This window comes from Bombus vancouverensis, chromosome 12 (assembly GCF_051014615.1).
Source record: "Bombus vancouverensis nearcticus chromosome 12, iyBomVanc1_principal, whole genome shotgun sequence".
NCBI classification, from domain to species: Eukaryota; Metazoa; Arthropoda; class Insecta; order Hymenoptera; family Apidae; genus Bombus; species Bombus vancouverensis.
The window spans coordinates 3,813,939-3,830,291 of NC_134922.1; the positions used below are offsets into that span (position 1 = coordinate 3,813,939).

The following is a 16,353-nucleotide window of genomic DNA, read 5'->3' on the forward strand; positions in this document are numbered from 1 at the left end:
TCAGCTACAGTGTAAATTTGTAGAAAGTAAAAAATAAATATAACTATTTCGAATCTAAAACGATACCATAATTATAAGCAATTCTTATAAAATTCTCTTAAAATTATTCTTATAATTCGTTATAAAAATTTGTGCCATTCAAATAATTCATATTTTGATGTTGAACTTCAAGATTGACGAATTCTATTGAAATGCAGATAAAAAGTATATAGATTAAGATGTCATTTGAAAATATATCATTAAAGTAATTCAAACAAAAAATGATTTGAAGGTTTTTCACTGAAATGGTGGAAAACAAAGGTTGGAATCATTTGACGTAAATTTTGCGGAAGTACACTTTTATGTTTCAAAACTATGTTTTATGATTTCATTAATGGCTTCATATTTCCTGAAGAATTTTCCATTAACTAAGTGGTTATTACTATAACTGCCTTTTGACCATTATCTCGTTCTCTTTTCAGCAAAATCGCAATTTTGAAAGTAGCTTTTTATTTATTGGCTATTTCTGTTTTTACTGAAGATATTTCCGTATTTTTTACGATATAGTCAACCTTTTCTCTAATTAAGTTTTAAATTTTACGTGAGTTATTTATTAAAGTTAGTAAAATAAATATAATAAAATACATGCAGTTATATTATAATTTTTACAATTTTTAAATTTTTCAGGCGATTAGTCAACAACTTATGCAAAATTCCAGTTTTTTCGTTCACTATATATATACATATAAATTTGTTTCCATATATTACATATAAGGTGTCATCAGAGACAAATATTGCTTTTGTTCATTTGCAACGCGGGCGCGAATGTTCAACATCGACGAATAAAAGTACCGTGTAATTTAATTTAGTTTAATGTATTCTATAACTCGGAGATTTATAGCGGTAATATCTTCTTAATCAATGTCAGTAAAGTCTAACACAGATATTGCGTTAAAATCGATGCCCTAATCTTCGCTGAGATTCACAACGAATCATGTGGAATCCGGTTTCCCGGAAGGCTAAATCCCATTAGTTCCGTAGTCTAATTTCCATGTGGTTCCCAACGTTAATTCCAATTTGCATAGCCGTTTACGCAAAAGACGCATGACGTAAAGTGTATTAAAATCGATCGGAGAAAAAATATCAGCTAAATTGGTACTAAGCTTCATGTAGAATATTAAACGATACATTACACAAATCATTCTTCTGTACGTAATTATTTCACATTAATACATGTGATTAGCAAAAAATGGAAACAAAGTTCTTACGTATTTTTCCACGCTGAACGCCAATTTGTAATCTGATCTTCTTCGTTACCCATAGCTTTCTCAATTTTATGTGATTCCATTGTTTCTTTAATAATTCCGACACATTTGCACGCATCTCCATTATTTAATATCGAAAATAAATATTAGGTTGTCCGAAAAGTTTCTTTCGTTTTATAAGGGAATAATAGACGCACAATGTTTTTTGTTTTATATTAGTTTATTGAATTATGCACGAACATAATAATAGAAATGTAACGAAATGGATCATACCTGATTTCATAACATAATATAAAACAGAAATTGTTGTTCATCTATTATCACCTTATGAAACGAAAGAAACTTTTCGAACAACCTAATACATAGTATTTTTTTCACACAATAGTATCTACTAAACTCTAGATTCTACATAGTAGGAATATCAAGATCATTCCTACGCGTTTCCCCGACATTTTCACCGAGGAATGGAGCAACAACATTTTTCTTCCACCTAACTCGTTTCCGGCAAAGTTTCAGGCGTTAACATTTCGCGTATTCGTACTTGTGCACGTAGTTAAACACTCGCTTATCGTCGACGTTCAACTAGCACGCGGTAAAATGTATACACGAGACGATATGAATGCAGTTTGTACCGTGTGTTGTCCCGAGACTCGAGAGGTACACGTTAACAGGATACACAAACGTGTTAGCGCGCAACGGGCAAAGGTGACTAAGACAGTTTCATAGTTCTACGATCAGTTGGTTCAATTAATAATATGTTATTAACCATTGTCAAAGGACTCATTTGCGAAAGTTAATGGATCTGCCTATAATTTCGCACTGAAACGGCAAATGACAAGCTTTCCGATATGTTTGCAACTTTGCTCCAGCGACGGTTCCTTTCCCGTTGACAAATTCGTAAGACTTCAGCGCGATTTCCAAATATTATCCGATAATCCGTACGTGATGCGTACTGTACGATGAAATTTAAGTGGATGGAAATTTTAGAAAGAATTTCTACTTGTGAGATTTTCGATTAATTTACAAAGAAGTATTCGAGCAAGTATCAAGTATTTTCCAATCAAGCGTATTCATATCAGACTCTATGTGTCTCATTTTCATAGTATCAAATTTTTATAGCCATTTGAAAATATTAGGTTGTCCGAAAAGTTCCTTTCGTTTTATAAGGAAATAATAGACGCACAATGTTTTTTGTTTTATATTAGTTTATTGAATTATGCACGAACATAATAATAGAAATGCTACCAAATGGATCATGCATAATTCAAGAAAATAATATAAAATAGAAATTGTTGTTCATTTATTATCACCTTATGAAACGAAAGAAACTTTTCGGACAACCTAATACAAGCAAATAATATGGAATTTATTATTGGATTCAATTAAGCAGAAACATGTAAATGCTATCGTAAATACAATGATACATGAATATTTATGATGGCTCCTGCATGTGGATAGTATTTATTTATTTTGAGGTAAATTAATGGAATGAAATCGATTGCAAAAACGACTGGAACTAAAAAAATGATCGCGTCACAACGCTTCTCCTATGTTACGATTAACAATTAAATCGAAACCAAGTACCAAGGTGATAATATCGGTAATCGGTGCGCAACATCAAACACAACGTTATAGGAAGTGGACTGACGAAAATCGAAACTGATCCCGTTCGGGCATATCGCATAATCAAACCACGGCCAATTGTTCGCCATTCCGTAATAACCCGCATATTCATCGAAATAACAATCTCGCATTGGCGGAAAGTTTCGTGGAAACTCGAGCTCGTTTGCCACATTTTCGACAGGAATCCGTGGACGTTTCGAGCGTTCAACGATGAAACGAGGCGACACCGATTCGAGTGATGGAGGCGCGACGTGCAACAGCCAACGAGCCGATCACGTTTATCGATCGTTGATATTGATCGATCAGTCGTCGTCTCGAATTTCGCGGGCTGTTTGTAATTAAAAGGTTTTCCCCTGTTGGAACAACGCGAAATTAACGAGCTGTCGGGTTAATTAACTCGCAGCACGTTCTACCGATGATTATTGGATCCATAACCATCCGAGAACTTCGTTACGTTCGAATTTTCTGCCTGCATTTTTCATCCATTTTTTCAACTTTCGTGAAATGCTGATCATGTTTCGTAATTCTGTATTTACGGTTTTGCTTCCTATACTTAGTGAATTCCTTCGCCGTGTTATTGGAAAGTAGACGAGAATTTTGATAGAATTTCGAAGAATCTTTTAATAATAAATTTTCAACGCTTTCAGTTTTCTCGCCTTGCACAACATGAAAGGCTGTTATATCTTTCTTCTGGCAATTTTTGTCCCTTACAGTTTTCTAGATAGCTTATCTCACCATCTTCTCGTAAAACGTTTCATTTTCGGTATTCCTCGATTTTTCCAGATAGTGCGAACGACCCACCTGAAGCTACCAAAAAATTTGAAACTCTCGTAACTAGACGAAATTGAACTTTTCTTCGTTCGTTTCTCGCTGCCTGCGTTCGTTCTTACGCGGCTCATAAATGAGACGTTCAAATTTCAGAAGATCGCTTCGGAAAACGGTCTGCCGGCCTTTATAGGCTACTAAAAACCTTGAGAAGCAGTAAAAAGGTTGTCGAAGAACAGCGTCTCTTCGTTCCATGGATTCTTCGGGAATCGTATGGGCATTTTCGATGGATGCTTGAAACGCGATAGAAAGAACCATGAAAATCCTGCTTATAATATAGTTATCATGGACTTTCTGCAGCACATTTTCTTTGGAATTCCTCGAACTTCATGGATACTACGTGTTCCGTATCGTAAAAATAAAACGACACTCAACACGCTTATTCTGGCTAAACTCTGAAATATCTATTGTATATAAAGTTTATGTATATATATGCACAACTTGGAATAAAAAATAATAAAATTCAAATATGTATAACACATGTATGTTTTTGTTCTATAACATATGTGGCGGCACTCGACTTGCCAACAGCTTCGCGACACAATCATAATGTCATCAAAGCATAAGGCCGGCATGCCTAATGTGCCATCGATATCCCTACGGTCCTCCCGCCGAATATTCGGAAGAACACGTACGCGGCAACGATTCGGACGTTTAACGAACACGCGCATAGTGGGGATATCGAGCGGCAACAAAAGAAAAGAATCTGTCCAAAGATTCATTCGGTTTTGAACAGCGAAGTGCGAAGGGTCAAGTGTAACAGCGAAGCAAACATAGTCAAAAAGCGAGGGTTGTTGATTGTTGATTGTTAAATAAATTATATTGTTGAACATCGAGAGTATTTCTTGGACACCTTACATCTAACACCACCTCACATATAACAATATTTCCAAAATTACTATTTATAATACTGCTATTTACACGTTCTGCTCAAAAGTTTTATTCAACAGGTTCTTTTGTATTCGAAGTGAAATAAATATATTAAAATATATTAAAAAGCGCTTTACATATGATGATAACCCACTGTAGAATCATAGGTGAACTTTGTTAGAATGTTACACGGTACAATTGTGATCGATATATAATCCATATATAATCATGTCAGTGAATAAAATTTACGGTATTAAGAGCAATATGCTAAGCAATTTATATACGAGACTCACCATTAATAACGTGTACGTTGACGCTGGCCCTCTCTGCCACAGTGGGCACGCAACTGTAGTTCCCAGAGTCGCTTGGTTTTGCATGGGTGATCCTCAATCTGTAATAGAATGAAAAACTAACATTCGTTTCAAGCAAAATATTGCTCTCTATTATTCATTAAGCGCAACTTGTAACTTTATTAGTCTTATCTGACATTTACGATTACGAATTAATACATAGTAACCAGTATATGTATCCTGTAAAATTACTTGCTAGAAATTGCTTCCTTTTCCTTAATATATTATATTTATTGTGTACAGCTCGATATGTACTTTTATTGCGTGTGAGTGAAATAAATGTTTGAAAAAAGTTTCTGTAATAATATAATTAGAACTGATTACGTTGCAGTAGTATTTTCATATGATCACAGAAATCTGAAAGCGCGGGAATGAAACGTGGAATCTGGTAAAAAGAATGCTTAATCGAAAATTAAGGGTATGTACAAACAGCATTTGCAGTCACCGTAATTGTAAAAATAACACGAAATATCCTGCAATATCTCTTCTCAAACCACTCGTATCTAGTTCCAAATCAAGCAAACGATCAATCGTGTAATTTGACTGTCATTCGCGTCCGATGTAATTATCGCTCCAATACACAAAAACATGTCAGACGCATAAATTTGACCGAGCAATTGCATATGAATGATAGAAATGGCTTTAATTTCGTGAGTGGTCATCGATACGTGGTTCCGGCGCTGGGTTATACGTATATGAAATAATTGATGACGAAATTAACAATGAAGCATCGATGATCTAGCGGCTATTAATCGACGATAAATAGCGCTTGCGGTACGATTAATCCTCCTCCCTGTGTCCACTTCCTACCTCTCTAGTATGAAAAATACATGCGTTTCATGATTCAATTTCACGGGCCATTCATCAACTGAAAATTTAATTACTTCATAGTAATTCATTGCTATACGAACTACCGTAATTACTGTTAAAATCCACTGAGTATTTTTCCATCAAGTCAGAAATAAATCGTGAATCAAATACAAGTACTTCCTGCTTCTAAATGATAAACTTCGGTTGGCTAGATGCTTATGACTTGTGAACGATAGTACATTTGATTAATTTGAGCAGCGTGTTTCCGCCACTGGTAGTCATTAGATCGTACACGACTGTTTTTTTTAAATATAATTTCTCATCGAGGTTTACTTGCAAGAAATTTTTTTACTTCACATTTATAATTATCGCCGTGAGAGGCCTGATGGTGTGGGTATTTCTCCATAAAAAGAATTAACATGTATCGAACAAAAATTAAATACCGTGGAGCATTCTTCCGTTTCCTTGGAAGAGAAACAAACATAGATGAAAGTCGCTTTTGCACAATGGTGAATTTAATAATATTATTGAAAGTAATAAACACAGCGATATACAGAATCAGATATCCAGGTTTAAAAATGGATTTTTATTACATTCAATCCATTTTTTTTAAATAATAGAAGGGAAATCAATTAACAAGGAAACATATTGTTAGTAAAATACAGTGTGTAACAATTAATAAATATGAATCAGTGAACACTGACTAAAAAATGTATATCTATGTATAGTCAATGTATATCGAAAATCGTTTTATGGTATACAGAAAAGATAACAAGCAAACCCTATTTGCTTCGATATTTCACAATTTGTATTCAAAGAGTTAAAATTGTTTTAATGGAATATTGAGAATCAAAGCAATTTGGAAATTACGTATAATCGGACGGAATTTGCTTGTCCCGAAACCATAACCAGCTAACTCAAACCATTTGCCTCCGAGTACTGTTAGTAGCATACTGAAAATTTTTTGATTTCAGAATTTTTAAGATCTTTCTATGTTTAGGCTCTTGGCCAAATATGTATTTATATTTATAAACCGTGGACTTTATGGACTTCAAAACAGCATTCGAATGCTTTCGTTTCGTTATTCGTACTTAGGTGTGATAAATGTTGTGCAATTTGTTTACACGGTGAATTTTTCTTTAACTTTACGTACATTTAGTGACTATATATATGATAGTACGGACGCAATTTGTTTCAACAAATCGCAATCTATCGTACAATTTTTACATGATGAATTATTTTCTACCACGGCATTCGGATATTTTCGTCATTTGCTGTACACGTTAAATTAAATTACATTTTGCGGTGTCACATAGCATGAGCAGGCAACAATATAAGTGAAAATCATTATACAACGGTTGTCAGAAACAGCGGAGCGTCATAGACAAGTTCGTCGTAAAATAAATCCAACAATCATGTTCACCTAAGTGTAGTTTCCCAATGGCAGCGTTGTACATCATTCTTTTCAGGCTCGTAATAATAATAGCCCAAAACACTTCCCTGACGCAACATAATACCTTGGTGCGCATTGACGTTAAGGGAGCAGTATGTCGGTTGTAAGTAAAATAAATAGTCCCTTTGGGAAAGCATTTTCGTATCTCCTTGTAACTAATACGATTGAGAAATCGTGGATCAGTCGCGAAATTTGAAGTGTTAACAACGTTTATTGCATTAGATTGTTTAAAAGATTCATCGTGTTTTTGTTATAAATTTCTATCAAACAACGAAACGTTCGAACAAATACTGTTCTTTGTTGGGTACCAAAGAGAATTAAAAAGAGACAAATGAAAAGAGTATTCAAAATGCCGAATTCTTTAATAAAAACAGCTTTATCTCTTTCTTTCACAGACATGAAACGCTCGAATGTAATTCGAGTAGCCTTTCGAACAACAGCAAATAATTCCATGTTAAATGCACAGTGCGGTAGTCGGATTATAGGACGATGGAACTTGTAAAGAAATTTCGGCTACTTGCTTCCAATAGATTATCGATTAATCATTTACTTGCTGCATTTTACTACTCAGTTTCATCGTGTAGTATAGTAACATATCGCACCCTCGAGGCCAATAACGGCCGTTTAAAAGTTGCCTAACAGCGTCCCAGTTGTAGTTGCTGCAACCGAAGAGGCCTTAAGAAATAATTATCTTAATGCTTCAGGGACCAAACTGTATCTAGTCTTGATAAACTCCCTCAAGTAATGGAGAAGAATTACACGGCAAGATATGTATTAATGCCGGACTTCTGTTTCTGTTCGCGTTTGTATTTTATGAACAATAACGTTATTCGCTTTTTGTCATTGTTACTATCATAGGAATGATAGAATTTTTATTAAGCGAGTGAAACGTGTTTGAAACCAGAGCAATAGGAGGCAATAAGGATATATGTAGTTCAGAGTGTTACAGATATGAGAATGCCTGAGGTCATGGTGTGAATGAAGAGTGTACGGCCATCCAGGGGTTTGGGTAGACATGTCTGGATGTCTCCTAGGAATGTCGCCTGGAAATGTTTGCATCGAGTGAAAAAGATAGGGAAATAGAGAGAATAAAAAAAGAGGAGGAGGGAGAAAGAAAGAGCTTTCGAGAAAGTATATTGGATGGTTTGATCGAACATATCAAGGGCTAGGTATGAATTTTAAATTATATAATAATTAGAAATAATAGATAAAAATAAATTATATAATAATAGAAATAATAAAAAGAATAAAATATAAAGGAAAGTTGTGCAGTACCGACCGTTATACTTTTTTGCATAAGATTATTTCTATCTATCTAATAATAGACAAATAAGGTATCATAGATACAAATTTAGAAGATACAGATTTCGTCTGCGATTTTGTAAAGAAAAATAGGAAGACGGCTCTCAACTGGTGCGTTAATCCAAACGATGCGCACGAAAATCTCTTGCCAAAGAGAATCCGCCGAATACGAGAGTCAGAAACTCTTTTATCCGGGACCATAACTTTTCCTCTGTTCGTGTGTATTACGTCTTAGCAGTACAACATGTCTCAGCACGTGGTATGATTCCAGTCGGTCCTCAGATGATAGAGGAAACAGGGTAGTCCTTTGTCAGGCAGCCTGTGCACCGTGAAGACGCATCGGGCATGCTCTGCATTTCTAGCCGACCCTTGTAAGCCCTGGCGCTTGTGTGTCGCGGGAATATTGCAGTCAGGCTGCGTCTGTTTTTGGACGTGATTGACGATTGTCAGGCTGGCGTTTCACGTCGATGAATTTACGACGAGGATCACCCTGCAGCCGACCTTCACCAGAGCCACGGCCTCAAGAAGCAGAAATTAATTGTCTAGTGGCTGACATTGCGTGCGACGCGTTCTTCCTGTCTCGGGCAAGCCAGATTCCCTGTGTCGAATTGTCACCCAGATATTTACACGTCTAACGTGGCGGCTACGAGTTGATCAACGAGTATAATTTTGACGGATGGCGTCGAAGCTAACGCCACAGATCAGCTTCGGAATACCGACTCTGTAAAACTGTAATTTATGGGTTCAATGTGCTTACCGATAATTTCAGTTCTACTGAAAACGAGTTCGTATTTGGATATTATTTCTCAGTGACGCATCCCTAATTTTTAGTCCAAATTTTTTAATGAATATTTACAAAATAGTTAAGAAGAAACGGATTTCCATATGATAATCAGAGTAACGCGTGTTCGTAGTAATTAAGGTTCTACTGTATGTACTGTATGTAGAACGTTTAGACTATATAGACAAGTCAGTGCTGTATCTTTATTATTCGAACTACGGTTGAGCACAATTTCAATAATATACATTCAAATATTCTTACAATAAATATATTCATAGTGAATATGGATAATATATTGAAGTATGTAATTATTGTTTGCACGCAAAATAAATTTTATTTGTCAAAGGAGAAGCAGTTGAAATCCTAACAGTTATATTCTGTTATTCGAACTAACAAGAAGAGATGGAAGGGACCTGTTCAGATAAACGAGTTCTGCTGTACTGTCCTTCTCCGTAGTTAATCGGAATAGATTTGAAGGTAGGTATTGCGTCTCGTATGATGAATATACTTGTTTCGCTTTTGAAAGTTGGCGCAAGTGATTAGTTTACTTGATTCGTATACGAATGTGTTAAATAATGACTGTAGTTTCGATAAGTGAATTTAGATGTACGGTCAGGTAAATTCGGTTCAGTGCAGCGAATATAGTTGTTTTGTTCTAGTTTTGAGATTGAAAGCTTATCTATGTTTAGGTTATGCGTTCAACCAGTTAATCTATTGATCAATATCTGAGCAATGTTGCTGAGTTCGGACTAGGATACAGATTGCTTTTGGCGTCAGTGACGCATATCCTTTTGATTTTGAAACCAGCTACCACTAGCAAGAAAGTGCATCTTCGGTTTATCTATTTATCATGATAATGATTAATAATCCAATGAATTTTCATTATACTATCTTCTATCTCAAATTCAATACGAAGATTGATTTATTAAAAATTTGATTAAATTATAATACTCCAACTGTTGAAATACAACGATATTAATCGCATACAGATGAGGTGATTGATCGAACGGATTCTTCCCTTCGTTGTCTAGCGATATCCCCACTAGCGTACGTTTTTAGATGTACCGCGGCGGCTGGCGCGTGCATGCTCTTCCGAGAATTCGGCGGAAGAAGCGTAAAAATATGGATGGAACATTGGGCACGACGGTGTCGCGCCTTGACGGCGTAGCGCTTTGTATCGAGAAGCTGCTAGGAGGTTCCGTGGCACCTGCCGCCACACAGCATCTACACAGGTTACACTCATTACTGCATAGAGAGTGGGGTTCAAAACCTTTTCAAGGGCCATGGGTCATTAAGTCAGTCAGTCTGAGAATAACTAGTCAACTGTCTACATTCCACAACACTCACTTATATTTCCTGTAATTTTTGTTTAATAAATATCACATAATATTATTTCAACACAAACATTGTGTCTTCCACAGATTATTAATCTTAATTCCGAGATTAAATTCTAACACCAACAAATATTTATTACTATACAGAACTATAGAATAGAAATTCAACTATCTTCCTAAACTCAGAAAGTCAACAAAAACGGACTATTACACGTGATTTTCATATACATGGAATACCAATTGATAATATCAGGATTGATAATCTCGAAAGAAAATATACTTCTTCGTTCCATATTAGTAGCAATTGCCATTATAATAGCAAAATAACTCACTAACGAAAGTGAGAGAAACATACCTCGACGTGAGGGCATCGCTCCACTCGGTTTCGACAGCGATGCGAGGTTCACCGTTTACGTCGTTTTCCGAATGCGGAGATGTTACTACTGGTTGACTACCACGGTACCAAGCCACTGTGCCTAAATCGTGAGGTCCTTGAGACATTAGACAAGTGAGCGTGAGAAGACTGCCGGTTTTCACGTAAATATCCGACGGGCCACTTATTCTGGCTCGTGCCTCTGTAAACAAAAATTATTTCACTCGATTAATCATTTGCTTTTATGGTTAAGATAAATATCTTATTCTACATAATTTCATGTATTCCTTGGGGATTCTGATATTCATGACGAACGTTACCATTAACACGGCAACATTATAATTCATTATTAAGTATGTGCTTCGTCAACTGAATCTCGGTCACATCTTAAACTTTCAACATCGTACGACGTAACTGCAGAGCGGTTACAGGATGTAACGATAAGAAGCCTGGGAACGTTGAGGTGCGTCAAATAGTCGCTAAATGCTGCTTTCCAACCTGTGTCAATTTTAGAGACTATTATCCGATATCCGATGCCGATAAATTATTCATATCGCGAGCAAATCGCGTCGTATATAAGCAGCGAGCGTTCAGCTATCCTGGGGATTCGGTTCGACCTACTTTGTGATTAGCACGCGAATGTTTCCTCGGTACTGTGCATTTATAATGGCCGCGCGAGTAATTATCGTGCGAGGAAAATTGTCGCCAAAGCGAAGAGCGAGAGGGGGCGAACTTTGCTGAAACACGCGCCAACTATTAAATCGTTTAAAATTGCAGTTGCTGCATATATGGATTTTAGCGATATAAAATAAGAGGATCGACGTCGACAGGGTGTGATTGTAACAATAATATGAGGATTTGTGAAACTTTCCTTTCGTTCTCTCCAGTTTCTTGATATCAATCCCTAAATGGAACTTAATGTTAATTTAATAAATTGTATTTATGAACAGAAGCTTTAAGATGCAAAAGATTTGCACAAGATCAACAGGGTGTGACTTTAACGATAGTTTGAAGATTTGCGAAAATGTAGTTTTACCCTCTGCAGCCTCTTCGTGTTAACCCATACACAGATTTTCAATTTTAATTTAATGAATTGAATTTGCCGTGAAATGGAAGTGAAAGGGTTGAACTTTGAAAAACACAAGGTTTGAATCGAGTTATTCAGCGAAGTACACTTGTAATTCAAATCCACATGCTTCTGAAGCAAGTAGGCAAACGGTTGCATCTTTCTTAATTCATTGATAAATCTTCAAACAAACCGCTCAGACACAGTTTTCAAAGACGATATCGCGTATTCAGTTTTCATAGCGAAAGCTCCCTCTTTCATCCCTCCTTTTATGCTCCCTTTTTTCTGGTTCCTTTTTTGGAAAGCACTCATCAATTTTACCATGACCAGCGAAGGTTTCTATCAGGCAACAGTTCAATGACTTCAAGCGAACAGAAGAAGAATGTGTCCAGTCACTGTTGAGATATCAAATTCGTGCAAGAATAACGGGCATCTGATTCGCGCTATTTCACCGTGGGATTGGCGTATCGATTTTCGCTTTGAATTTCAACATGCCCCGTTAATACTGCAATTTTTGCATTCCAGCGTTTCTCGTGCACTGTCTGGTATTATCGAACATTACCGGATGTTTTGGTTAGCTTGTCACAGAGCTTTAATACTATCTTTTTCGCTTAATTCAGAACTTCTATCTATAATCCCTTAATCTGATAAAATAGAATTAAATATTCGCTTCGTGAATTTTATCTACGATTAGAAATTGACTATTTTAATATTTACTATTGGAACAATGTTATCTAAAAATAACAAGTAGTCGAGTAGAAATGAACTATTCCACCATATAGTAATGTGAATACAAAGTAGTTAAGATAAGCACGAAAAGTAACTTGTTAAACTTACTAGACGAAACAAAGTAACATCGGTTATATAAAAAATTGGTATACAGCCTGAATAATCGTGTCAAACACGTGATAAAATTTAAAAATGGTCCTACTGAATACCGAGATCTCTTATCGCGAACGGTTTGCCTAAATATTTTCTGATCTCTGTGAAACATATACCAGCTCTAAATATTGTGTACCTTGTGAATACATTTTCAAAATCGTTCCAAATTTTACAAATCATGATACCGTCGATGAGTGCACAAATTCTTTCGTCAGTCACTCTAAGTCTAAGTAACTTCATGACGAACTGCGTTTTAAGTTTCTTTGGTACGTCAGATACACACAATTTTTTAATCATTATTTAATTTGTACTTTACAATTTGTCCAGCTGGACATTCGGTAAATTTTTCTAGCTTAATTGCTAAATAACATGTGGATGCCTACCCCCAGCGGGATACCATCTTCGAGTTTGTCTATTTTATTTCTTTAGCGAGGTCAGTGGGGTGTTTTCTCTTTAGTCTTCTTTTTATAAGAGTTTTACTCGCTTCAGCAGCCAGCTGGTTTGATGTGTTGCCGTTCTTTCCTTGTATATTTTTGCGTACCTGCCGATTTCACCCTTGACCGTTGGTACTTTTAAGTCTTTGCGTATATTCTCGTTTCTGACATACCATGGGGTGTTGATTATTGTTCTCAGTATCTTCGATTCTAGGGACTCTAATCGCGCGACTGAGTGTATATATAAGTATTCTAAGGTAAATATGTGAATCTATACAGTGGTATAAGTATGATACGAGTCGCATGAACGACGTTGTATCGCAAGAAATCTCGTCTTCGGATACGGAGGGAGTTAAGAGAGAATAACGTAGCCGGTCTATCGATCGAACATAGCCAAGATATTCTCCCATTTATCATCGTAGCGACGAGCACGACTATGGGCCGCGTACGATGGTATCGTACACGCGGAACTCGCGATTACACGAATAATCGTGGCTCGGTACGCGCATATGGGGATCTCCGCTATCGGACAAAAGCAAGTCTGATAAAAAGATTTCGCGTGGATTTACCGTGTGCCGAATAAATGTTTTTGCCCGGCTACGTGATTTATACCGTCGTGTGCGCACGCATCATTGGCGCCTAGTTTGAAACAAAAGGAATTCACTGCGCTTGAACTGGCGCCCATAGCTTCTTTCGCCCATTTCTCTTGTTCGTTTTCGAGTGGTTTAATTATCGTTTGGTATTTTATTATCACCGCGTCATTGCAAGCTTTTAGGCAAGACAAACACACAGGGGCTGCGATTTCGATTCTCTCGTCGCTGCTGCGTTCCACATTTTTGCGAATTATCGATCAACTGCAATCGTTTGAAGGGACACAAAGGATTGAGTATATTATCATTCGAAAGCAGCGAGCAAGAATATTAGTAATTTTTACATTTTTAATTTCAAAATTAAGAAAACAATTAATTAATAAGAATATACAATAGGCTATGAGCAATTCGAATTAAACGTCCGAATAAATGACAGATACATCCGGTTACAAGAACTATGTATAATTAAAAACATAGAAACTTGAATGTTGAGTAAAATAACAACGATATTTAAAAATATTACGAGCTCTGTATTTCTACCAGAGCTACATAAAACTTTAAAAGAAATAACAAAAAGAGAAAAACATGTAATTCGAAAGGCCGTAAAAATCTGCAGCACTATATCGAGCATATATTCCTTTTTAATCGACGGTGTTTCACGTAGTGTTAGCGCTCTTCAATCTTTCACCTTTTAAAATACCGATCGAAAGCCTTCGTGTAAAAACGTAATATCCATATTGAATCAGGAAGCTGGCGATGCCATTTTTCGCCAAGAGGAATAATCGGTAACACGAACACATTTTATTGGATGTTTCAGCGTGTAGCTGCAGATCGTCTTATATGATTATAGCCCGTAAATGATGAGAACTACTAATAAGGCAGAGGAAATGGATCGTTCGATCAGATGTTTCGTCGAAGTAAAAAATATAAAAATAGCTAAAAATGACATACTTTTAAATCGTACTCCGTTTTCTGGAAAATATCGAGCATTTCGGCGATAATCTCCACGAGGTTATAAAGATAAAACGACGCGACATTGGTTGGAAGCAAATTTACCTGCATTTCTACAGAAGATTGGCCATGTTAATCCCTCAATTATTGCGTGGAATATTTTAGGAGAAAAGATTTGTCACGAGCCATCGTAATATTGAGATATTAAACACAGTTTTGTTAAAGCTACAGAAATCGAAAAACTAAAAAACAGAACATTTTGTTTACGTATCAGATGATACAAGAAAGCAACGATGAAAAAAATATCAAAGCAAATCTGCGAGATTCTATTTCACCATTAGATCTTACAAAATGGAATGCAATAATGATAATGCATTGAAAAATATATTTCGATCTAAATATCAAAATACGACTGAGGTGGAATGGTGTAATAGGTACTGAAATGCACTCGGTTATGTTTAACCAATAACGTTTATTAAGCTTGATAACAACGAATAACAATTAACAGCTAACAACAGTTGATACTTAACGACGATCAACAATAGCGACGTTCGGTCGATTCCTCGATAATAGCGGACTCGTTTACTTTCGTCTTTTGCGTTTCGCGGCTCGTGGTCGAATGTCCTTATTTTTCCGATCGAACTGATTCTTCCCTTCGTTCGCCATCGATATCCCCACTAGCGTGCGTTTATTAGAAGTGCCGCTGCGGCTGGCGCGTGTATGCTCTTCCGAGAAATTCGGCGGAAGGAGCGTGAAGATATCGATGACGGATTGAGTGCGTCGTGTTGCGCTTTGGCGGCATAGCGCTTTGTATCACGGAGCCGTTGGAAAGTTCCATAGTCCGTGTCGCCACACGACTATGAACGATAATGCACCAAAATTTTATCAATAATGGCTAATCAAAGATTTTTATTATATCTGAATCAAGATATGTAGAAACTATTGAATTATATTTTTATTAATACTATTTTCAATAAAGTTATACAAAGTTGAAAGTTTTATAAAAGGATCCGGCCATTTTACTTGCAACGATCTAGGATGATCGAAGAAATCATACAATGCGCTTAATTAATTACTGAAAGTGTAACGCGCGTTAACGCGCCTCCGATCGTAGCGGATAAGAAAAGGACGAATAGTTTATTCGAATTTAAATTACAAGATCCATCGAAATGACGATAGGAGGGCAATCCGAGAGGCGGAAGATTTTTTCCACCGCTTAATCTTCGCTTAATGCGCGTTTTTATGGGATCTTTCACGCTTAACTGATGTTCGAAGAGGATTAAGAGCGTAGAACCCTACGCGATGAGGCTCGTGAAGTACGATTCAGTTGCAGTCTGGCATTTCATTCAATGATTACCTTCGATGAATACTAACAATTGCGGAATTCATTTCTGCATTGGAATCAAGCCGAATTTACGATTTAATGCAAGTCTGATCGACAGAAAATGGGAAAATGGTCGAAGAC

The 16,353-nt window shown here is 36.4% G+C and overlaps 2 protein-coding genes across 1 annotated transcript in view; one reads left to right on the forward strand and one right to left on the reverse strand.

Moving 5' to 3' along the window:
* The window catches only part of LOC117165029 (uncharacterized), a 474,023-nt gene that overhangs the window by 80,046 nt on the left and 377,624 nt on the right, over nt 1–16,353 (forward strand).
* The window catches only part of dpr1 (defective proboscis extension response 1), a 443,679-nt gene that overhangs the window by 33,085 nt on the left and 394,241 nt on the right, over nt 1–16,353 (reverse strand). Inside the window, exons 4-5 of the mRNA XM_076623411.1 lie at nt 10,948–11,167; nt 4,856–4,953 (exon numbers count right to left, since the gene is read on the reverse strand). Of these exons, the coding sequence (XP_076479526.1) occupies nt 4,856–4,953; nt 10,948–11,167 (318 nt within the window). The remainder of the gene's footprint in view (nt 1–4,855; nt 4,954–10,947; nt 11,168–16,353) is intronic.